At 38.5% G+C, this 24,768-nt stretch overlaps 1 protein-coding gene across 1 annotated transcript; it reads right to left on the bottom strand.

Annotated features, from left to right (window-relative positions):
* Window positions 1–1,362: 1,362 nt before the first annotated feature.
* On the bottom strand, window positions 1,363–24,768 carry pdgfra (platelet-derived growth factor receptor, alpha polypeptide). Its single transcript, XM_046836516.1, is given in 30 exon segments — window positions 1,363–3,699; window positions 4,543–4,781; window positions 6,319–6,424; window positions 6,514–6,613; window positions 6,702–6,813; window positions 7,001–7,123; window positions 8,828–8,940; window positions 9,538–9,692; window positions 9,895–10,048; window positions 10,745–10,855; window positions 10,954–11,058; window positions 12,108–12,240; window positions 12,629–12,723; window positions 13,687–13,883; window positions 14,077–14,203; window positions 14,545–14,660; window positions 14,899–15,088; window positions 15,789–15,957; window positions 16,136–16,266; window positions 16,420–16,686; window positions 17,027–17,317; window positions 17,486–17,601; window positions 17,780–17,966; window positions 18,766–18,928; window positions 19,713–19,867; window positions 19,948–20,070; window positions 20,073–20,198; window positions 20,973–21,250; window positions 21,371–21,449; window positions 24,501–24,768. Coding segments are annotated over 28 exon segments (4,224 nt in total). The 5' UTR covers window positions 21,145–21,250; window positions 21,371–21,449; window positions 24,501–24,768; the 3' UTR covers window positions 1,363–3,551.

The following is a 24,768-nucleotide window of genomic DNA, read 5'->3' as shown; positions in this document are numbered from 1 at the left end:
GTGGCACATCAATTGCCTAGAGATGCTGGCCGTGCTTCTAGCATTAAAGCAATTTCTCCCAGACCTCAGAGTTCACCACGTGTTTATGCCATTGGACACCTCGGTGGTCCCCTACATCAACCATCAGGGAGGTCTGCGCTTACCCTTTATACAGACTGGCACACCAGATCCTCCAATTCGAACTACTCTCCCTGAGAGCGACGTATACCTCTGAGTAGGGGTCTTCACCAAGGTGGTAGAGACCATTCTCCCCATTCCAGAGCTCCCTCTACGAGGAGGTCGTATGCTGCAAGATGGCATCTGTTCATTGTGTGGTGCGCTCCCCACCAATTTGACCCAGTCCACTGCCCGATCAGTTTAGTGCTCGCGTTCCTGCAGGAACAGTTCACAAAGGGTTCGCTCCATCAACCCTCCATCTAGGCTGAGGCCTCCAGTATGACCTAGAGTGCCTGGGTGGGACCTGGCCATTGTGTTAAAAGCTTTATCTAAACCCCTCCTTTGAGCCTCTGGCTGAGGCTTCATGAAGGCATCTAACAGTCAAGACTGTGTTTTTGCTGGCTATCTGCTCTCTGAGGACAGTCGGTGATCTTCAGGCTCTTTTGAGTGGCCCCTCTTTCTGGCTACATCCCCAAGGTGCCCTCGGTTGTCCCACATCGCTTTAGGCTACAGGCGTACAATCCTCCTCCATTTCAAACCTCAGACCATGAGTCACCTTGAGCAGGTGAATAAGCAGGTCTCCATACTCCATCTGAGGTTATACTCGACCTGGAGTATAGCAGTCTTTAAGGCTTGGTCCTCTGGAGTGTCTCTTCAAGACATCTGCAACGCAGCGTCTCGTTCCCTCAGGTAACTAGGGTTACATAAATAACCAAGAGGCGTTCTTCCCCGAAGTGTTGCCACAACAGTAGAGGCTCACAGTTGTAGGATCTTTGCATTGTACTGCAGCATTATGTTTACCTTTCATAAGAATCCCAAACCTGTTGCAGCAGGACAATACCTCTTTAGATAAAGTATTCTCCAAAAAGACAGGGTTTGTTAATGTTTGAGCAAAATAAATTAAGTGTCCTGCACAGATGCCTGGCTTTAACACCACTGAACACTTTTAGGATGAACTATAATACTGCATGATCCCCAGACCCCCTCACCATCATGAGTACCTGATCTCCCTAATGCTCTTGTATCTGAATGATGACAAATCATTACAGCCACACTCCACATTCTAGTAAAAAACTTTCCCAAATGAATAGCATGTGATAATAAAAGGGAATGTCTCCACAGGTCCAAACTTTTAGATCTAATCATTGTACATTTGTTACAGTATAAACACAAACACACACACACACAAAAAAAATGCAAAACGAGTCACATTATTAAATCTCATTTATTGAAATATAAATCATCTGAATGAAATAGACAAAGCACATAATAAGACAGAAGGATAACATCTTGTACTGGGAGTACCTACCTAGTATTACACATACTGTACCATGGAGAATAATTCATACCGCTTTTCTATTTACCATCTTTTCCTGTACAAACCTCAGTCTGCTGTCTACAGAAACTGGAGGCATTTTTTATAGCCAAATAAATCTCATGAAAAGCATTTGCTCATCATATAAAATCTTCAGAAACAAACATACAATGACAGAAAAAAAGGAACAAAAGAACGATCTAAAAAAGTGCAACAGTTTTTTTTTTTTTTTTTCATTTCCTTTGTTCCCTATCGAGTAGATCACAGTGGATACACACGGAGAGGGAGGCAGTGGATTGCTGGATGATAAACTCTATATTTAAAACCTAATTTAATCCGTGCAGTGATGTATAACATCAAACTAGCTACACAGAGAGTCTCTACCATGTTTCAGGATGGCTTTTCACACAACATAGTGAGATGGAAATCAGCTCAGGTTTAGCTGTTACAAGCATTGGTGCTGGACATTTGTTAGTGTTTCAGTTTACATAATGTTTTTTAAAGAAATGCAAAATGTGGAAGACGAGGGTATTATAGTCAATAGTGTCCAGCATCAGCATTTACGAACAGACCAGAAGATTGATATTGCATGAGGATAAAGATCTTTTGCATATTAGTAATAATATATCACTACAATTCCTTCTCAGTGCAAAAGAATGACATCTTAAATATAGTAAAATTGGTGCCATTTAAAATTTTGTAAGACTACAATAAAACACATGAGAGAAAACCTTTCTAGACTTTTGTTTCCCTATTTTCACTTATCGTTTTTTCTCATTTTAAGTGTTTATGTATGTCTAGCAAGAATCAAAATCATCTGCCAACAATAAAAGACAATTTAAACATTACTATTAGTGGGAAATAGAAACATTTTGAAACACCAGACAACTATATTCAAGATGTTTTCCCCTGCTATATCTTTACAATGTTACTACCATGCAACAGGTCTAAAGCTTTAAAATAAAACTGAAAGGAGTGAAGAAGGCTTTTGGTTACAACCATGTCATTAGAGTCAGAGTATTCAAACAGATGAATAAGTACCATTATTTTATACACAGCATCAAAACATTCCAGCTTATTGTCAACATTTGACTTTTACAGGCCGATCAAGCTACCACAAAGTTAGTCCTCTCACTGAAGTGATTAGTTCATCACCACCACAGGGTAAAAAAAAAAAAAAAGAAATAAACACAGGTACTGTGTATTATAATACTGGTAGACATCTTGGGATATTGCATCTTGAGATACTTCTGCTTGACACATTGAACAGAATCAATCTTTGGTCCACGCTTTGGTAGGTTTTTGTGTTAAAGCTGCATTAGTCTGAGGATTGTGTGACCTACAAACGTCACCACATTATTGCGTTTTTCTTCATTTAGGATCATTAAAACTTTCCCGGTCCCGCCCCAATATTCACAAAATATTACACATTTATACTCAGTAATATGTAAAAAAAATAAATTTCTAATTGCTGTACTTATTGAGTCACAGGCGATATACTGTATGATCAGCTATAGAATCTATACAATTATTAGGTCCAAGGTTTGTGCTTTAACGCAATGTGCTGGGAAATGGAATACAATTTTAATGTGAATGGAAATAAACTGTGTCGAGTCAGTTCGGTTGTTCCGGTGTAGTGGTCATTAAAAGCCCAGACTGACTCATTTGTAAACCAACTGGTTATGGATTATACAAGAGTACGCACAGGATTCTTGCTTAAATCATTGTTCTGACAACAAAATGCCCAACAAAAAAAAAGTCCTATACAAAATTTTTATATTCTGTATTATTTCCTTATTCTTCATAGTTTGTGTACAACATACACCCCTTTACCAAAATGTCGTCTGAGCCAGTAGAATTGTCTCCAATTATTGCTGACCTTCACAGGACATCCAGGCAGTGAAGAGTTTTTTTGCCATGTGGATGACACAGAGGAGCAAGAGTCTAGAGAAAGGTTGGGAGATAGAAAAGGGCTATTCAGAAAAGTTTGATGCTTGTATTTCAGCCCTTCTCTCCTCTTCCTCTCTCCTTTTGGGTGATTTGCTAAATAGTGTCCCTCTCATCCATCTCTGTTATTCTATCACAGGAAGCTGTCCTCCACCAGATCCCCCGAGTCCAGACACATCTCATCCAGCAGTGTGATGTCCTCCAGAGTCTCTCCTTCCCGCTTGGGCAGGGTGGAGCTGCTCGATCCTGTCTCTATAGCACTCTCATCAGATGTCTGAGAGCTAAAAACAAGACACCATGCAACAGCAGAGCATTAGTTCATGTATTCCTTTACATTAGCCTGGAAATAATTGCATGTTGAATTCTTGAATCCGATAGGTCGGAAGGCGTTAAAATAAATTTTCTGTACTAGCTGTAAATCACAAGGGTTTTTTTCAATAGTAACCACTAATTCTGAAGGCACTAATAGTCAGATTTTTTTTTTGCTTTATTTTGTGTTTTGTAAGAAGGTCATTGAGGGAGTCTCCCATGTCAGTGCATTGTAACAGCTCTCACTGTTTAGAGGACTTCCAATTTCTCAGTAGCATGACATGATAAGTATTGTATTTGCCTTATTAAGTTCAAGTCTGAGAACAAAGATGTGAGGTGATGAGGGAATAAATGTTAATAGCTGCTTTAAGGAACCGGATAACAGGAACTACCTTGTAATATTAGATGCAACTATAAGATTAAAAAAACTACAACAGGATGTCTATTAATACGTTTAAAATTGCAGTATTTTATAAATTGTTGTGGTATTAAAAGAATAAAACACTACATGGTGTGCTGAGATAGGAAAATATTCTATTCTATACCCCCTGTTACTACCCTGTAGTACTGTATTGGTGTATACGTGTAAGTTTAGATGATTTAAATGATGATATAGATAACTGATTATTTAGTTTATCTCTAAAATGTGTCTACAGTACAAAAATCAACTAATAAAACATATTTTCGAATAACAGTTTTGTTATTACCTATACAGTGCTCTTATTAATGAATGCATGACAGTATTTTGTGTTCTATTTTTACAGCTTATAATACATTTTCTATATATTATACAACAATGTGTAACAGCCAAGTACCTATGACGATTCCTTTTGGTGTATTCTTCATCAGAAAGGGGGTCAAGGTCAGGCAGAGGGATGATATACCCACTATCTGAGCTTAGTCTCTGTTCTTCAAAGCCACTTTCACGTTCCCTCATCTTGCACTGGTTCTTATAAGCCACGCCCAAATAGGTCTCATCACTTTGCACACATTGCACGCGGGTCACTGCTGGGTGGTCGCTCTTCAGGAAGTCGTTATTTACACGCTCATAGCTCTGCGTAGACACAAACACACACTATATGTCAGGACCGGGACTCAAGAGAGCAAAAGAAGTGCACAGATGAACTTGAAAAATGTTATATTTTAATGTAGACACAGGGGAAATTTTTTTTTAAATGCAGAGGTTGTGTAAAATCAAATGATTAAAAGTTAAGTTCCAACAGGTAAAATTAATCATGCTGAAAAATAAACCCAGGGAAAATGATCACAAAAGACACCAAACCAATAAGCCAGACTGCCAGAACACTACTCGAGATATGAGCGGGCCAGACATTAAACACTGAGCACACAAACTGAAAAAAGAGCAACTTGTTTGAACTTTGATTTATTCTAGCATGATGAAATGGCCACTTTGTTGATCCTAGTTAATGCAGTGTTGATGTGTACAATTTGATTTGTATTTTAGAAAATAAAGCCTCACAAGTCAAATCTGATTTTCTAAAACTTTACTCAAGTTATAGGGTAGGGTAGGGTAGGGTAGGGTTAAGGATAGCAACATGGGAAGGCAACATAGGAAATAATAGGGACACCTAGTGGCCAAAAACAGCACAAAACAGGGAGATCCAATACCATTAGACAGCAAATCTTCTAATTCAGCTGTTTAATGAAACCAGAACTTAATTCTATATATGTAGGATAAATAAATCATTAAATAAATATAAATATATAATATAAGGAATTTATGGCTGGTGTAAAAAGTGTAAAAAAAATAGCAAAAACAAAGAAAGTTTGTCTGTCATTAAGGCAACCTTGGACCCTTTTATAATTTTTTTTCAGTCTACTATTTATTCTTATTCATATTCTGTACTGTGTATTCTAATGTAATAAGATTGGTGATTCACTAACTCTAAACCATGCTACCAGTTATATATTTCAGCATAAGCTTTTAAATATCTAATGACTAAAATATATTATCCATTACAACATTCTGATATACTCCAGTCTTTCAAAATGTTTGAGATTAAATTATCTTTAGTGGCCTATATTCTCCATAATATCCCCCTCAAACACTTCTATGAACATGGCTCATTTAAACGTTCTGTTCCGTTTACACACCCGCTCTGTGGTCTTGCGAGGATTTGGAAAAGTTATAAAGAACCGCATTTCCCACCACACCCCTTCCCGAGGTGCTATTACAGAATCTAGTTAACCCCTGTTCATGTGACTCTGGGAACTGTGTGTTTTGAAGTGCCATGTGTGGTGCATGTTTAGGAAGGTCATTATGACTAACAGGCGAACATTCTGGATGGATTTGGTGCTGTTGGATGTTAGCCAGTCGGAGCGTTAGCATACTAATCACTGTTAATGAGAGTCTCACACACCTACTGTAGTCTCTGTGCTCACGCTGCCAAACTGTATTATTACCACAGGAAAAGAGGAAGCTAGTTTAGACAGCTAATTACAAGCTCATAATTTATGGATAGGGAAATAAAGTGGAACAAATATGGGAAAAGGATTAAGTATGTATGCCTGAGAGTATAAAAGTCCGAGATATTGCAATACATAGGACCAGCTGGCATATTAGGCCTTACCCTCTTGTATCCGCATGGCAACAGAGTGGCCATGCTCTCGCTCAGACTGTGGAATGAGGGTCTCTTCTCTGGCTCATTGTTCCAGCACTTCACCATCAGCTCATAACTAAATTGAAACAAGCAAACAATTCAGACCGGAAAGCTTGCAATATTCAGGAATAACAGAACAATCATATGGTGTGAAGCTGAACCTACACATTACTGGAGGCATGCTCAGGTTTGGCCATCCTGTAGCCACTCTTGATCTTGTTATAGAAGCTGGAGTCCACAACCATGCCAGGATAAGGGGTCCCGCCTGCAAAAATATATATATTTGTTTCTCAATCAGGTATTTGTTTTAAAATGGATATTAATTGATTAAATAATATAAACTCATAATATACCGAGAGAAAAGATCTCCCAGAGTAAAATGCCATAAGACCAGACATCACTCAGAGTGGTGTACAGGTTATCAAAGATGCTCTCAGGGGCCATCCATTTAACTGGTAGGAAGGTCTGGGTATGTATGAAGACAAGGAGAGAGAGGGAGAGAGAGAGAGAGAGAGAGAGAGAGAAAGAGAGAGATAAAGACTTTATAAAATGCACTGATGCTTACACAACACCCAATGAATGTTTATGTAGGCTAATTAATTTTAATGTATTTTAACACATTACAGCAAATCAAAAAAGAAAAGACACTTACACTTCCTTTGGATACATAGTTGTTGTCATGCATAATGTCCCTGGCTAACCCAAAGTCACAGATCTTCACAATCTTCCCCTGAGACAACAGGACATTTCGAGCTGCCAAATCTCTGTGAACACACTGTACACAAAAGAGACATATTACATTCTGTTAGAGGATCTCTCTATCTTTCCATCAATCTGTGATTTTCATCAGTTCTTTGGATGTCTTTTTAATGTGCAACCATTACTACAGAAATTGGCAATTGTTTTACTTGTATTATTGTTATATAATTTGAAATACTTATATTGTTTCATTCTCTAGCCACTGCTCACCAGCCAGGCTGGTATGGAAAAATCTGCTGGATGATATTCAAACCACTTCTGGAAGCATTTAAATGTCCAGAAGAAGTAAACTTATACCCAATGTGTGGTCCTTTAATAGCTATTTTTTATAATATGCAATAGCATAGTTTAATAACATGTCATAATAGACAGAAACATGCTCTTATGTTCTATTCTGAGTTTTTGGGCTTTTTTCAAGCCACCCAAAAAACCCACAATTTAAACAGGTCTGTTTTGCAAAGATGTGCTGGAGCAACAGTTGTACTCGTATAGGGCTGGTGTGTACATATTTGGGCAAAAAAGAATAAAAAACAAAATTTGTGTGTGTGTATATACACTGGCGAATCAAAATTAGAGAACAATTTATAAACAATTCTGAAATAATGTCATCTTCACTGCTCAACAGTTGAAGGAGTTTTTGTCCTGTCTATACCATGCTACCAGAACATCTTTTCCACAAAATAACTAAGGCATTAAAAAAAAAAAAACATTATTTTGCAGAAAACACACTGATAAAAATTAGAGAATACTTTCAGATACCTCCCAGTTATTGTGTGTATATATATATATATATATATATATATATATATATATATATATATATATATATTATTATTATTATTATTATTATTATTTTACAGAAAATAAGTCACTGTTCTTCCACTGAATCATGAACAGCAGCTACGCTAATTCCTCTACACTGCTTCTCTTTCTCTCCCCATCCCGAGGCTTCCAGAGGTTTGGCCAACTCCAGTCACGTCCCACCTCATAAAGATTATGGACTTTAAAGAAGTAGATGCCAAACTCGCAAACATCCTGAACCATCTAGAGACGTACCAGTGCCAATTGGATCCCACTGCATGTGTGGAGTTTGACATTGGACCGCCTGGAGTGTTTAAAGGCTCTGGCATGGAGAAGCTGATGCTGGATCTGTGATGATCACAAATGTTGAGCTCAGTAGCTCCTACTTTTATACCAAAGACTGTAGAAAGAACATTACTTATAATCTTATACTCCAGTACTCATGTTAGTTCTCACTCTCCAGTGTTCTGTATTGTTGAAAGATTTATGATCAAACTCTTGATGTCACCCAAATGAGGATGAGTTCCTCTTTTGAGTCTGGTTCCTCTCAAGGTTTCTTCCTCATAACATCTAAGGGAGTTTTTCCTTGCCACAGTGTGCACACCATTCACCTTGACTGTTGATTTCTGTAAAGCTGCTTTGAGACAATGTCTGTTGTGAAAAGCGCTATACAAATAAACTTGACTTGACTTGCGTGGCCCATTTTTTTTGCCGAGAAGTGTACTGTATAGTATTTGCAATATAGAAACTAATTGATCTAAGCATTTTCTGTGGGATATTTACGATTTCTGACTAAAAGTAAATTACTGAGAGCTAGTTTGAGAACAATTGTATTAAAACCAAGCAAAATAATGACTTCTTTATGTTTTTCATTTTATAGGTTAAGAATCATTGAATAGACAGGTTACATTATACTTACGTTTTTGGAGGCCAGGAACTCCATCCCTCTGGCCACTTGATAGGTGAAGCTAAGAAGATCCATTGTGGTCAAGCCCTCTGAGTCATCAGAGAGAAGCTTCTCTACTTCGCTTTCTGTTGAGCACACACACACACACACACACACACACACACACACACACACACCAAATTCTTAGTTAGACATAGACTAGCGCCCCTCCACTTTGAATGTGTACATATGTGTATGTGTGTATGTGTTGTACGGTTTTAAAAGCTGCTCATATGGGTCCTTGTAATGGCTGGGTGAAGCATACAGCAAACCCCACAGACTACAATTTTCTCTAGTAAATGCAGGGTGCACGGAGTGCAATGCATCACATACCCAGAAACGAGGGTGGACGCCTTTAAAACTGCTGCCAAAACATAAGTGTGGATGTGGATGTGTGGGTGTGTGTGGGTTTAAAAAAATATTATTGCCAAGTCAAACCAGATACAAGCAAGCCAAACTGAACAGGACAAACTGGGAAATACAGACAGAGGAAAAAATGAATAGTCTACCAAACAAATAGAAAATGCTCAGGAAAAAAAAGAAATATTTTTTTTTTTCCTACAATGTTTTTTTTTTCAATTAAGTATATGTTATACACATGTGGATGAGACAATAAGTTTCTGGTCATGATGGTGTGTGGTGTTTGCTGAGAGAGAGTTTGCTGAGTGTGTGTGTTGCATTACCATTGAAGTGTTTGTGAGATGGAGGGTGATCATAGTCCTCTCTGTCAAGGTATTTGGAAGCGTTGCTTCGTTCCAACATCGGGACATACTGCATTGTGTCTGCCTGCTTCATGTCCATGTAGTCTCCTTTTTCCTCAAAGGACAGGATCACGTAGCTGAGGACACACACAAAGGGGATGTTAGTTTTCTGCTGAAAGTTAAACCTCTGCACATGCTGTAACTTGTCAGCTCTTTTGTGTGTGTGTGTGTGTGTGTGTGTGTGTGTGTGTGTGTGTGTGTGTGTGTGTGTGTGTGTGTGTGTGAGAGAGAGAGAGAGAGAGAGAGAGAGAGAGAGAGTGAGAGAGAGCAGATGCTGACCTTCTGCTGCTCTCATCAGCTGGATTAATGCCAAAGATGTCCAGGTCCTTCTTGCCCTTCTCACCTTGTCGGCTCAGGAAGGTGTCTCTGTTCTTATGCAAGTAGTTCACCAGGTCTCCATAAAAACAGTACTCTGTAATGATATAGATAGGACCTGAGGGAGAGAGAGAGAGAGAGAGAGAGAGAGAGAGAGAGAGAAATATTGTCAATTTATTCTTATCACAGACTTAAATAAAATACAGGTTGGTGCAAAAAGAACACGTGTTTTTGAAATTAGTCATAGTTGGGAAGGGGAGGATGGAGACCACCCTACACCGCATGTGAGTAGTTCAGAGGGGTCAGTTTTTGTAGCCATGGCGCAGTGAAATGTGAAGCATCACGTTTTTGCCGTCAAGCAGTTTTTTAGATATAATTATTCCGTTGTTACTGACCAATGTTTTGGCGATGTCCCTTGGCCCCCATGCTCACCGTATCTGTCAGTTTTTTTTTCTTTTCTTTTCTGGTTTTCACAAGTCTACTTTCGAAAACCTTGTACAGTAGACAAGCTGAAAGTTCATCATTCGCGAAAGAAATGCAACTGTGCCAAAAGTAATGTCGGTAAGTGTGTACAGCAAGAATAACGTCATCTTTGTGATATAATTTTCCATAATAAATTGATCAATGTATATCTATAAAAACTGCATCTATAAAAACATGCATTCTTTTTGCACCACCCTGTACCTATAAGAGCAATGATGGTAAAGCAATAAAAAAAATTCAAACCCAGCAGAACACTTCCAAGCCCTAAATGAACACTTTTGAGGCTGTGCTCATGAATGTATTGTGCTCATGAGTGTATTTGTGTTTGTACCTGATTTGGTACATGCACCAAGCAGGTTGACAATATTGAGATGGGGACCCAGGTGAGTCATGATCTTCAGTTCTGACATCAGCGCTTGCTTCTCACTGGAGCGAGCCGTTGCTGAGGGACCAATCAAAGATCAACCAAACAATTAATTAATAATGCACAAAATCTGCAGGAACAATTGAAGCTCTTCAATCACGTGCATGCTAACTCACGTTTGAGCATCTTCACAGCGACTTTCATTACCGGCTGAGAACGGCTGAGTCCATACGCAGTACCTTCTACCACCTTCCCAAAGGCCCCCGAGCCCAGGATACGGCCTGTGACAGACATTAACCCAGTGAATCACTGTATATATGCTTGATTAGCATATGCAAAGTTTCACACCTTCTTCCGATATGGTCAGTGCTTTGGGTGAAAGTTAGCCGAGGCTGTTTTGTAACTCAAAGCTTAAACAAATATAATCCCTCCCTACAGTATTTCTTTTGAAAAACCACACCTCAGAAAAACACACCTGAATTCTAGTGCTAGCAATACCATGTAAATCATTTCGATTTTCCTGACTTTTCCTGACATTTAGCGAGATCTTTTCAAGTGACATCTTAGTGATGTTAGCTGTGTGTAGGAGTGTAGGGAATTCCTGTCATAACCAAATGCCAAAAATATAGAATGCAGTTTTCCTCACACTCTTTTTAACCTACCTTCAGGGTAAGTATTTCACACGCTAATAGATCTGGACTGGCTGGTTTTACATACCAAATCAGTCAATGGCATTTCATTTACAACTGGTCTACTGAAGCACAATGATTGTTCTACATTCTGAGCAGAATTTTCCTTGATAGTTTCTTACAGGGTTTGAGCAATAATCATTGTGATCCCTGGTGTGATTTTTGACAACAAATTCCATTAACAAAGCTAGCTAAGTAGGTTTTCATGCAATTGAAAGTAAAATATCACCTAGAAACGGATGTTAAAATACATCTTCCTTTTTTAAATGTTTATTTTTTTCACCAAAAGAGTTCATTTACATTCAGTTTGATGGTTTTCTACGTGTGTATTAACTCTAAAAATCTCACTCAATGAGGCACATGGATAGCTAACAGGACATGTGTGACTGTTCAGTCAAGCCACTATGGTTTTGTGTTAAGGAAAAAAAAGCACAGCTTTGATCACAGCTAATGTGAACCAACCAAGTGACCACTGTGCAGACACACACACATGACATCTTGACAATGTTGGTATCACAAGACTGTACCCACAGCAGACTGAAGCAAGCCATGTGCATCTGACCATAGTCCAATTGATTACATCACCACAAGTGAAAAAGTGAGAGGAAGGAGGGCAGAACATGGATGTGTTTATGACTCACCAAGGACAAGGCCATCACGTGGGAACTCCCAGCGTGTGTCGTAGGGCAGCTGCATGGGATCCACATAGATGTACTCATGCCCATCTGGACTGACTGACTCAATGACTCGCCATCTGATCTCGTAACGTGGCTTCTGTAATTCATACAAATGAAATAGGTTTTTAGACTGATGTGTGCTACAGTGTTGATCTTATATTATAAAAAAATAATTTAGAAATTCAAGCACCAGTTAACTTAGAGTACAAAATCAACTATACTCCTGAGTATGAAGGAGAAGATTATAGTCACAAAGTAAACAAGTCATGGTTTGGGTGCCTTAAAAGTGAAAAAGCAACAGGTGATTTAATGGGCGAATGAAAGAAGAAAAAAATTTAAGAAAATTGACTGAGTAAAATGGACTGAGTAAATTCTAGTAGAGTAAATGGATGGGTGAACATAGTGAACATAGTGAATCTGTTCATGATAGTATAAGCAAATGAGTGACTGAGCAAATAAGTGTAAAATGCTATGGAAGTGTATACCTGTTTCCAGATAATGACCAGCACAATGAGTGAGATGATGACAATAACCAACAGCACCAGAACAGCAGCAGCCACAGTGAGCTCTGAATGTGGACCTGAACACATCATTACCACTGGCATAAGAGCAAGTTCTATTTCGATATTTTGGAAACCTATAAATAATTGATTTTGCTGTTGTAATAATGCATTTGTCGATTGTTCCTTCAGTGAAAAGAAATCTTGTTTTTTAATTACATTGCTTAAACCCATTTACCACCTTAAAGTGAATACTAAATATGGTTAAATCGTTTGCATCATGTAACAGCTTTTGAAAAAGCAAAAACAAAAGAAAAACATGGCCACTGACACTAAATGCATAAACCAAAAGGACATATAACATATGCATTTCTCTTTCACAAGTGCCACATGGAGAAGCTATCAGGAGTTCACTACATGGGGAGCCTGACAGAATGATGCTAACAGATGTAAGGTTATCAGCAAAGAGTAACTTTTGGTAGAGCAGAGTTTGCTTTCATGAAACACACACACACACACACACACACACACACACACACACACTATACCAGGGCAAGACTATATAGCTGGGTGAAAACATGAAAATGACAATGGCACAAATGTGAAAAAAGTATTGATTGGTTGTGCTTGTGACTGAAGCACCTATTAACAAATAAAGAACAAGTGCATCTTTAACTGTAAAATAAATTTTTTGGACCACCTGAATTGATTTTGGTGTGTGATACGCTAAATATGATGACTTTAATAAAGTTGGTTGTGATTCTGTCACTGTTACAACAATAAAAAAACACAGATCATGTGGCTATGACTAACCCCTGCGGTTCCTTGAACCCTATTTTGAGTGCCTCTGGTCAAGGCTGGTCAATAGAGTGGTCATTTTTTAGACTAAAAACGAATTGGAGTTCAGACTGACCATCATTGATGTTACATTAAATGGTATTGTGTAAAATCTCATGCCAAATCTATAACTTTAATAATTTAATACTTTTCCAGAAGAAAATTTATTCAGTTTATGAGAGCAATATAATGATTGAGAAGCTCACCATTAGCCACCAGCTTGATCTCACGAGACACAGCAACCATCTCATTCCGTGCCATGCAGCGCACAGCCAGAGTGTTTTCCAGATGTCCAAAGATCACCTGACTCTCCAACTGGTTGTCCTGGTCTATGTGTGTATCAATAGTCATGCCAGTGGTGTTGGTCTGTAGAAGTGACCACTCAGAAGAATCATTGGAACACCTAAAGAATAAGCAAAAGAGGTCAATGTGGTAATGTCAGCATGGTCTTTTCACATTGTCATTAACAATGACTGTAAATATGGCAATTTTGAACAGAAAAACATCCTGAAGGTGTACATGTATATTTAAATACAAGCACCTGAAAGGTAACTGATGCAGTCAGAAGAAAGGGAACAAGTATCCATCATACTTACAGTTTAATGTTTTTACAGACGTGCCACTCCACCTCAGGGACAGGAGATCCTTTGGCAATACACACCACAGCCTGGCCTGTTTCTGAGCCATGGTGGAGGTCCAGCAGGTCCACAATTGCAGCTGGAACTATGGTATACATACAGTGAATCATTAATATTAGCAGAGACAAACACAGCTATAGTTTTATCTATATTTTACAAGAAGCCATATATAAGACAAAGACATTCATGGCTTCTAAAACAGCTTAAAAGAAAGTTAATGTAAAATTCTAACATATATGAAAATGCAGGCAAAATAGAAACACATTGGACAAAGAAAAGATGCATGGGGTGACAAAAGAAAAAACACATGCAAATGCATGAAAATAAAGTTGTGCCTGAAAAAAAAATCTTGCAGCTTCACTACTCTAAAAGTGAAGACACAGACACTGGGGACATGAGAAGGATTTAAACATTACTGGATTTTACCTTTGACCTGAAGGCTGAACGAGTGGCTGGCGCTCTGGTTTCCTATCTCAGCTCGCACTGTGTAGTTTCCACTGTCCTCAGCCTTAGCTCTAATTAAAGCAAGAGTGCTTTGGTACCTGCACACACACACACAGACACAAACAAACATGGCATGTTGAGATTATTAAACAAACCCAATCTATACAAATACCCTTCCAAGTACGTTAAAAACCGAACGTGAATGTGAGTACGTGAATTGGATGTCCCTTATCGAGGTCACATTTAGAGTGAAATCATTTTGCAAATGAGTTCTCGGAGCCACACTTCAAAAGCGTACATGTTACGTCAAATCACGTGTGTCCCAAGGTGTCTAACCTTGTCTCGCTGATCGGCCGGAGGGAGGTAGTAAACTCTGCGGCGATATCACCCAGTACAATGCCATCCTTTAGCCACGTGACCTTAGGTGCAGGAAGAGCCTCAATGTCCAACCGGAACTCACGAACATCGTTCAGTTTGGCGGTCTCCACAGGGGCAAACATCGGAGAAAGAGACACAAACTCCATCTCTAGAGTAGTGGGAATAGAATTGTAAAGTATACATCACCAGACGCGACTAGAATGTTCAGTTCACAATCATAACATCTACATGCAAAATAAAAAACTGCCTTCTAGACACACCCTTTGACAGAAATCACATTTGTATCTGTTTCTTTTAGAGGCAAAGAGACGAAAGCAAACTTGATCTTAAGACAAACATTTTTAAGTGCGCACATACTAATTACTTGGATTTTTACACTCTAGTCTATTTATCTAATTAAAGAAAATACAGCTATCATTATCCGTCTACCACAAGTCTTTGGACCTGTGCTGGAATAATAAACACCATTTTTGAAAAAGACATTCCCTGAGCTACCATGATGGTTAGGGGTTCTTGGATTAGATCTGGTGACTGTGCTTTAACATATGATATACTTCATTTTCATAATCATCAAAACATTCACTGAGATCTTGTGCCTTAGAAATGGGGTCATTCTCATCCTGAAAGTGTGCAATTCTATCAAAACAGACATATTTGCAGCGGAAGGTGACTTTCTCTTGATTTGCATTCAACAGACTCGTGATAATAAGAGAATTGGAGGGAAACAATGGCAACTAAATATCCCAGTCCACCCCCACCCTACCCTGCCAACCCTTTGCAAACTGTCTATATACAAAATAATTTATTTACCATGCGTTAAACTGTGTATTAGTGTTTGTAAGCTGTACCATAAACAATAATGCTGATCTCTTTGGTTTGGCTCTCATTGCTCATAATGTCAGTGATGGAACAGGCATAGTTTCCACTGTCTTTAGTTCTGGCATCAGACACAGTCAGGGTGTAATAAATCTCCTGGTCTTTCTTGTTCTCCTTAAGTGTCGTCTTAGCACGATCCGCCTGAAGGAAAGAGACAGAGAGAGACCACCATCATTAATTAATCAAAGATTATGCATCTGTGCCTGCAACCAAGTTATGTTAAAATGGCAATATCTGAGACTTTCAACAACCAGAATAGATTATCACAGTGACTATATTGGAATATTTGTAAAATATTTGTGGTATTTTTGTCACTCACCCCTTTTCCAGGATATTTCCATTGCTGATCCAACAAGTCACTGCCTTTGGCTATACAGTTTACTGTGATGGTTTCTCCAACCAGCAGAGCCTTCTTCTCTATCTTTAGATCCACATGCAATCCTGAGCCCCCTGAACACAAACAGTAAGTGAGTAAAACCAAGAGAGGTATATATAAATGTGATATTTTAACCATTGTCATGCTTGTGATGCATCCTATCATATTAATATACCTTATATTTTTTTAAAAACATATTATGATCACAATCGCTTGTATATTCTTACCAGTCCAACCATGGACAATGTACTCTTCACTTTCCTGCAGTTCTCCATTCACAACCGCATGACATACATAGGTCCCGGGTGTAAAGTTGCCTAGAAAACCCCTTTTGCTGTCATAATTGGCTGGTACGGACTGACGAGTCTCTATATGGAACAGAGTCACGTGAGTACTTGGATCAGACACGCGGCACGGGACTTCCATCTCCTCTAGACTCTTCAACACATGGTGTCCAAAGGGCAGTAAAGGGGGCACAAATGGCATGTCTGGATCTGGTGTGAGAGAAGAAAAGAGATGGATAGATAGATAGATAGATAGATAGATAGATAGATAGATAGATAGATAGATAGATAGATAGATAGATAGATAGATAGAGAAAGAGAGAGAGAGAGAGAGAGAGAGAGAGAGAGAGAGAGAGAGAGTAGAATTAAGAGCAATTAAATAAAGGTTTGCAAAACAGTATGTGCAGATAAATGCAGTCGCATTCTAAAGAAGTAAAGCAAAATTCAGTCAAATTTGTAGCAAAAGAAAACAAATGTAGTCAAATACAAGTTTACATAACACCATCAGTGCCAGTTTATATAACATATCATTCTTTTTGTCTCTTCATACCTGGGACATAGATATAGATGCTGCTCTCTTCTGTTTGATTCCCGTTTTTATAGAAGCAGGTGTATTCTCCTGTGTGCATTGCTGTAGCACTGTCCACAGTCACCGTGGAGACGAACAGGCCATTTTTGTCATCTAAATTCTGCTTGTCAAAGGAGACAGGACCTTCCCAGACCACCTCTGCTTGTCCCCGGCATGTCAGTCTGAACATGGAGTTGAGGAACACCTCCATAGTCTCTTTCCTGGGCCAGATTACTGGAGCCATAGTAGACTGTATTATCTGGGTCTCACCATCTGGAGTGGACATAACACATTTAGAAAACTAGGACTGACATCGATACCATGGCAAGACTGCTGTGAAATTGTCTTATCAAAATAAATTAGGTTTGTGAAGCATCTCAGCTGGTCTGTGCGCAAATAATGTATCTGCAGAATATAGCAAAGGGATACATAGTATGTTACCTTTAACCAAGATTTTGAAGGAGAACTCTTTACTCTGTGAGCCGACTGATGCTACAATCTTGTATGTTCCACTGTCCTCTTCTATGGGGTGTCGCAGGACCAAAACACTCTCATACCTTCATAATACAGGAATGAACTTTAAGCAAACAGTGCAATTCAGCCAGGGTTCTGACCCTGGACATAAAGAATACTGACATGCACCATACATTTTCATTAAATAAAACTTCACATAGAGATCATAACTCTGTGACATCTAAAGCTTTGGCTATTTTGCCATATCATGTCTAACTTTACCTTTTGTCTTCTAGAAGAGTGGTCTTGGTGGTTATATAATTATTATTCAATACATTGCCATCTTGGAACCAAGTGACCTTGGGAACAGCATCAGAATTGATGTAAATGGTAAATTCAGAATCCTCCAGAAGAGTAATGGTTTCTACTGCTCCAATCCCACTGTGATCCAGAGTAATAAAAGAAGCCTCTGTAACCCAAAGAGAAGAAGAGAGAATGAAAATGAGAACATGAACAGAGCATCTAGGGGCACTGATAGACCAAGCTGACCAGTATGTCCTGCCCTTTGGTTGTACTGAACCCAATTTAGCACTAAATTAGTGTCAAGGTCTGGTAGAAGAAAGAGTTATTTGCTTGGGATTGAAGTTGGACATTTATCAACTGCTTTTCAGCTGTACTTGGTTATATGTTTAATGTAAAATGACCAGAGTGAGCAAACTGTTTGCAATCATAGCAGACTCACATCGCCATAAACATGATAATGATAGGAAGGGATTATTATGTTTGTCCAAAATTGTATACTGTATATTAATATATTAATATATATATATATATATATATATATATATATATATATATATATATATATATATATATATATATATATATATGTGTATCTATAACTATAAATGTGTGTGTGTGTGTGTGTGTGTGTGTGTGTGTGTTAGATAGTAAATTGTACTTGCACTATAATGTATGCTGGTTTGAGATTTTAGATTATAGATCGTGAAACTGAACAAATTATTATGCCTTGAATTAAGAATACATAATCTGTTACTGCCCCCTCTACTACCATATTGCACTCCATATAGTACTTTGTGGTGCACCTTTCAAAAGTGTGTGAGGACTTTAATGAGACAGTTGAAGTGCTTTGATGTTGGCTTGGTCTGTCAGGGCCCCAGTACACATCTGCTTAATTCATTTCCTTCAGAAGCTTTGTTTTGAGAATACCAAAGTGCATGATAATCAATTAAGATGTGGACTGTTACCGTGGACAACAACGGTCACTTCGGAAGAGCGCATCTTGCCGCTGGACTGATCTGTGACAGAGCATTCGTAGAAGCCAGTGTCATTCGTTGAGGCATGAGGTATACTGAGGATATACAAAACCTTATCAGGGTAGGTCTCCTTCTTCTGAATAGCACCTACAGCCTTGAGTCGGGTGAAAGTGAAAAAGAAATATAAACTATTCAATCAAACATATGTAATATAGATGGACAAAACAGTGCTTATTTCGTTCTCTCAGTCTTTGTCATCTACATTAGTCATGTTAAAAAATATCTTGTCTGAAAGATCTGCTTAATCTTTCTTTCGATCTGGCTAAGTCCACATCTGGCACTGGCTTCAGCATGTGGGGCTTGGGAGAGCATCCATCTGTCAGCAGAAATATATCTGTTCATGAGGCTGAAAAAAGAGTTGCTATCTCAGCCCTTGTGCTTCTGGGAGTTTTTCAAAAAAACAGCTACTTTGCCAATGTGATGCCATACAAAGTACAACAGCATACGTACACTATATGGCTATCAGAATACAGGGAATTACAATGGACCATAATTACCATTCTGATTCCAAAGTATAAATATATCCCTGTGTGGATGAAAAACACAGGAATTTTAGAGAAAGTTGTTGTTTTGGAGACACCCCAAACCCCACACACTGATAAGCCCCCCTCATAAACACTCAAGCAAATGGTCAGCACTAAAAGCACTCCTTTAATCTTTTACTGACATGCAGTCACACACTCGTTTCGCTTCACACACAAATACACAAACACACAATAAAAAATACACTTCAAAGCTGAGATCCACGAGAGAAAAAAAGCTTTGCTCTTCAGTGATTTGTTGGCAACATGCAACATGTATCTTCTCTTTAGCAAATTCATAGAAACCAACAAATTGGGCAGTGCATCAGTGAGAAAGGAAAAGAAAAAATATTTTACCTCTTTTTTCAGATGCAACCATTGCTGGACATACAGAGCTCCAGGTGGAACTGTGCAGGTCAGGTTGAAAGCTTCTCCCTCTTTTATGTCCTTCTGACTGGCCATCAGTTTCACAGTGAACTCATTCTCCATTAAATTAATCATAAATGGTTCATCTGTATACAGAAACACACACATATATACACTTAGCAGGGGTCAAGTAAAAGCATAATTCACTCTTGGAATGTGGACTTACCATAAAATGGATCATCTGGCACAGTGTACACAACACTCCGGACCGTCTCACCATTCACAGTGGTTTCACACACGTGTTGGCCAGGAGAAAAGATGCCTATAAATCCAAACCTTGGCTCATACTCATACTGAGCTCTTCCTCACTTGGTAGACTCCGAAGAATTACAGAAGATTGGGGATCTGTAACCCGGCAAGGAATTGCATACTTGGAGACCTTGATCGAATCCCCTGGAACAAATGGAACTTCAGGATCTGAAGTAAAACATGTCAGAAGGTTAGCATCCAATGTCTTGTAGGAAACGCTGAATGACATTTACAGGACTGTCATACATGATATCATACAACATACAATGACAGAAGATTAAGATTTTATTGGTCAGAAAAAGAACAAGTGAGATTTTCAAGTGATAAAAATTCAGGCAGCTTTTTTTACAGAAGGAAAGTCACTACTTTTATGAGCATCAGCCAGTTGTTTAGGATTTTAAAAAGGTTGTACGCAATGACTTTTTTTTTTTATTGAACATTTTCATGGTTTTACTTTTGCATTGATTTGTTTTGTTCTTGTTTCATTATTTTTGGACTAGTGATTTGTGATTAAGGCAACGAATATAATCATATATTGACATTTTTGGCTTGTTTCATTATCTTTTTGACCAGATGAATATATGCCAAGGGTAATTTCTGTATAAAAGAAGAAAAAAAAAGTAAAAAATGAATATAATGTATAAGTATTTTTATATTGCAAGTTTTTGTTTAGAGAAATATTGCCTTTTCTGGGGTAAAGTTGAATTTTAGTATATTCAACTTAATAAACAGACACTAATTCTTTAAAGGATAAAAGTAAATAAATGTCTGAACAAATAAACTATCATTTGTCAGGTTATAGTATCAGGGTCAACTCATAATTCATGCTTCTATTACAGTCTAAAATTGATTATCTTAACCTCATCTTTTCTTTAGTCAATCTCTCACACAAATCAACAAAACACTTCCATTACACTGATATTAACTGTTGTTGATACTTGCCTGGGACAAAAATATAAATGCTGGCAATGAATTCATGGTATATCTGCTCTTCGTCTTCATAAATGCAAGAGTACTCTCCTGTGTGATGAGCTGCTGCATCGTCAATCAGCAGCGTGCTTGTGTAATACCCAGGCAGCACGTGTGTGTTCATTGGTAGAGGCTCTTCCCACATGACGTTCTTCTTCCCTGTACAGCTGATGTTAAACACGGAATGCAGCTCCAGCTCGAACAAAGTTCTATCCGAAACGATGATCGGAGGAGAGAGTTCACACTCACATCTGGAGGACATGCACAAAGCAAGGTTAAGCATGGTGTCTGCTTTGTTGTGTGGGCTAAAAACACATTCGTGTTTTATTGTTAATTTGTATAAATTTCTTAGTTTTTCTTTAAAACCTTACTTTGAAATATTCCAAAGAGGACAACCCCCCAAAGGAGATGTGTCTTCTGAAGCCACATTATTACATAGGTTGTGTTCAGCTGCAATAAGAGAGCGAGAGAGAGAGAGAGAGAGAGAGAGAGAGAGAGAAAATTAATATTTATAATAATTTCCTTTTTCCTTTTTTAAATTATATATATATATATATATATATATATATATATATATATATATATATATAGTGCTCTTACTCAATTTAAATATTAAATTAAAACTTAATTGCTTACTTTTTTAGGCTCATTTAATATTTTTCAGATTTATACACTAATCAATGGATGCTTTGTGCAAATGTATGTTTATTTTTAGTGAAACCATCCTCAACATAGAGCATAAACACAAAATATTCCTACGTGTTTTAAAGTAATTATCAGTGCTCGAATTGAGGGGGTTAGGGGGTATCCGGGACCCCCCATATGGCATTAGGGACCCCCCATGACAAGTAAAAAATTGAATTAGGGGGTCCTAATTATTTTAGTAAAAATTATATGAATGCACTGGTAATTATCGAGTATTGAATTACATAAGTCATTAGGACATCAAATGGAAATGTTGCTATGTTTCCATACGGAAAGTTTTCATTGCCAGATGTGCGCATCAGGACGGATTATGGTGCTTGATTTGAGACTTGGCGCATCAGTAAAACAAATGTTTAGTGATTAAGTTTATATATACATATATCTGAGTTAAAAAAGGACGTCGTGAATAGATAAATGACTGAATAATAGAGGAGTAAAAAATATTTTTGGATGAACTCGTAGAAAACATTGTTAATATATATTTTGGTCGGTTTGTTACCACATAAAGGAAATTTCACAATGTTTAAACTGTGTGCCAAAAAAACTGGTTGAATGTTGGAATATGTGGGTTACGTTTACACTTTGCATTGATCTGATGTTAAAACTAGGTGGAATGGATCTCTAGATTCGGGTCTTTTTTTAGTCAATTAACGTCAATTTTTTTCCCCATAGGAAAGAAAAACGCCGCAAAATCTCACGACACCCGCCGCGTTATGAAGTTGGAAATTTCCCTGTACTCGCTAGGGGGCGACACAGCACTGGCTTTTTCTCGCAGCCGCAAATTGCGATTTCTACAGACAATAGCGTCAATGACTTAAACGGTTGAAGTGCAAAATACAAATAATTTTCTCTCTTCATTTATTTGAATAAGACTTTTTTCAAAAGATCTGATTATGAAATAAAAAGGTTTTGTAAATATATAAAAATGTGTAATTTTTACTAGATTTTTTTATACATATATAAAATAAATATACTTTTTTTTTCCTTCCAGCCAGAATGTAAGACAGTGATCATTCCAAACAACGTCCTGATCTGTCCTTCGTCATCGCGTCCCCAAAGCCTAGTACTTATTATCAAAATAGCCCTTATCAGGGGAAAAAACTCTTTAACCGGAGTGGCTGCAATCGAACATTCCGCGCGTCTCTGTTTTATCTGTTTGTCTGGTCTGAAGCCCTCCTGGATCCCATCAGCGCTCGGGGGACACAAAGCTGCTCTCAGAGAGACAGTAAACATCTCATTCTTACTTAATTATGGCCTTTTCTAAACAGCCTTGTATCAGTTAGGGTAGGTTTAATCTCTAGAAAAGGCGGTTTGCGTAATTTGATTATGTCTACACCCAGGATTCCGATGGACTAATCAAAATTGTTGGTCTGTTTTGTGCATAAATTAACACACACACACACACACACACACACTATATCCATATATGTAGGCACTATATCCATATATGTAGGCAGAAAAGTTCATTTGGACAGTATTAAACCAAAGGAATGGATGGTGGTGGTGGTGATTTTGCCTGCATTTCTTTACAACTGCCCTTATAGTGTCGTTGGCTTGAGCAGGACCCGGGTGGGAGTCCCAATCCAGGTGCAAATAAACGAGCCATCTGTCCTCTGGATGTCTGAAACACAGCTTTTTGGACTCATCCGTTTTACAATCCCGTGCGCAACGCTCCTGCTTGATCCCAAAAGCACGGGACAGGAGAGGGATTTGATTTCCTGAGAACGGAAAACTCATATCTCTGACCGACCCCCCAAACCCCCCACCCCCCAACCATCACCTCTACCAACACCTCCACCACCACCCGCTCTCCTCTCGCCCAATGCCTGCTGCATTCCTCCCAAGCGCAGATGCGCATCTGGTTTTGCACCGAAAGCCGCGAATCCGAACAGCTGAGAGTGGAATGTCCTCGAGTCGTTATCTGTCCTGTTTAACCCTAATCCCTTATACTCCATGGGAATACAGCAGGGGCAAAAAAAGATAGAAGTTTATCCAAAGATAGCGTAGTCTGCAGGGCGCACCAAATGCTTTAATCAGTGGGATGGAACCAGTGGTCGCATCGCATACGTGGCCGTGTACCTCCTTATACAGTGTAACGCTTCAGAAAAAAACGAATCCATATACTGGATGCTGTAAGTTAAGCCCGTGTAAGTATTTCTATTAGGCACCAAAACTGCATATTCTTTAAAAGAAAAAAAAAATTCGATCTGCGCAAAAATGCCTCCAGATGCTCGATATTCCATTTAACACGAGCGCATTCTATGGAAATGGGACTCAAGCTGGTATAGAGTGGGAAATGTGTTTGCCATTAGATGCAGGATGGCACCCCCAGCTGCGCGCTGGAGCCCCGCCGCTTTTCTCTCCCTGAGCTCGGACTGCAAACCAGATGGGAAACGCTGGAATGCCCCAAAATCCGCCTGGGGCTGCGTGCACAAGTTGGGAAGAAACTCCGAAGCAATTCCCGAAGTCCGTTCAGACGCAAAAAAAATCGGATGGATATGGGGAATAAAATCAACGCATAGATTTGCTATTTTTTTTTTGTCGGGAAATAATTTATATGAATAAACTAAATCCAATTACAGGGTTTGGATAAAATACAGACTAAAATGCATTGTGTTGTAAATAATGCGTCTAATCATTGAAAGTAGTTGATTTTATTTAAAGGCTACATTAGGAAAGAATAAAATATAATGTATAATGTTAACCTAATTTAAGCCTTTTATTACAAAAGGCAATAGAAGCTATTGTTTAGGATTAGCCAATTAGTGCAATCAAACCAATTTACTCACACAATACCTTTCTAAAAAATCCTTTTGTGTGTTCCCTCGATGAAAGAAAAAAAAAAAAAAGAAATCCAAGCTGAATGGCTTTATACTCCTGTACAACTCTCCACTCAACTCTCCACCGTCAAGGGTCCTCCTTACTTCTGTAGCGCTTCTAATCCTCAGTGCGTATGTATGTAAGAGCGCGCGCGCGTGCTTGTGTGTGTGTGTGTGTGTGTGTGTGTGCGCGCGCGTGTGTGCGTGTGTGTGTGTGCATGCGCGAGTGGAGTGTTTGCACTTCT

Source organism: Silurus meridionalis, chromosome 23, assembly GCF_014805685.1.
Source record: "Silurus meridionalis isolate SWU-2019-XX chromosome 23, ASM1480568v1, whole genome shotgun sequence".
NCBI classification, from domain to species: domain Eukaryota; kingdom Metazoa; phylum Chordata; class Actinopteri; order Siluriformes; family Siluridae; genus Silurus; species Silurus meridionalis.
The sequence above is the reverse complement of the archived record's forward strand: the minus strand, read 5'-3'. Positions and strand labels throughout refer to the sequence as shown.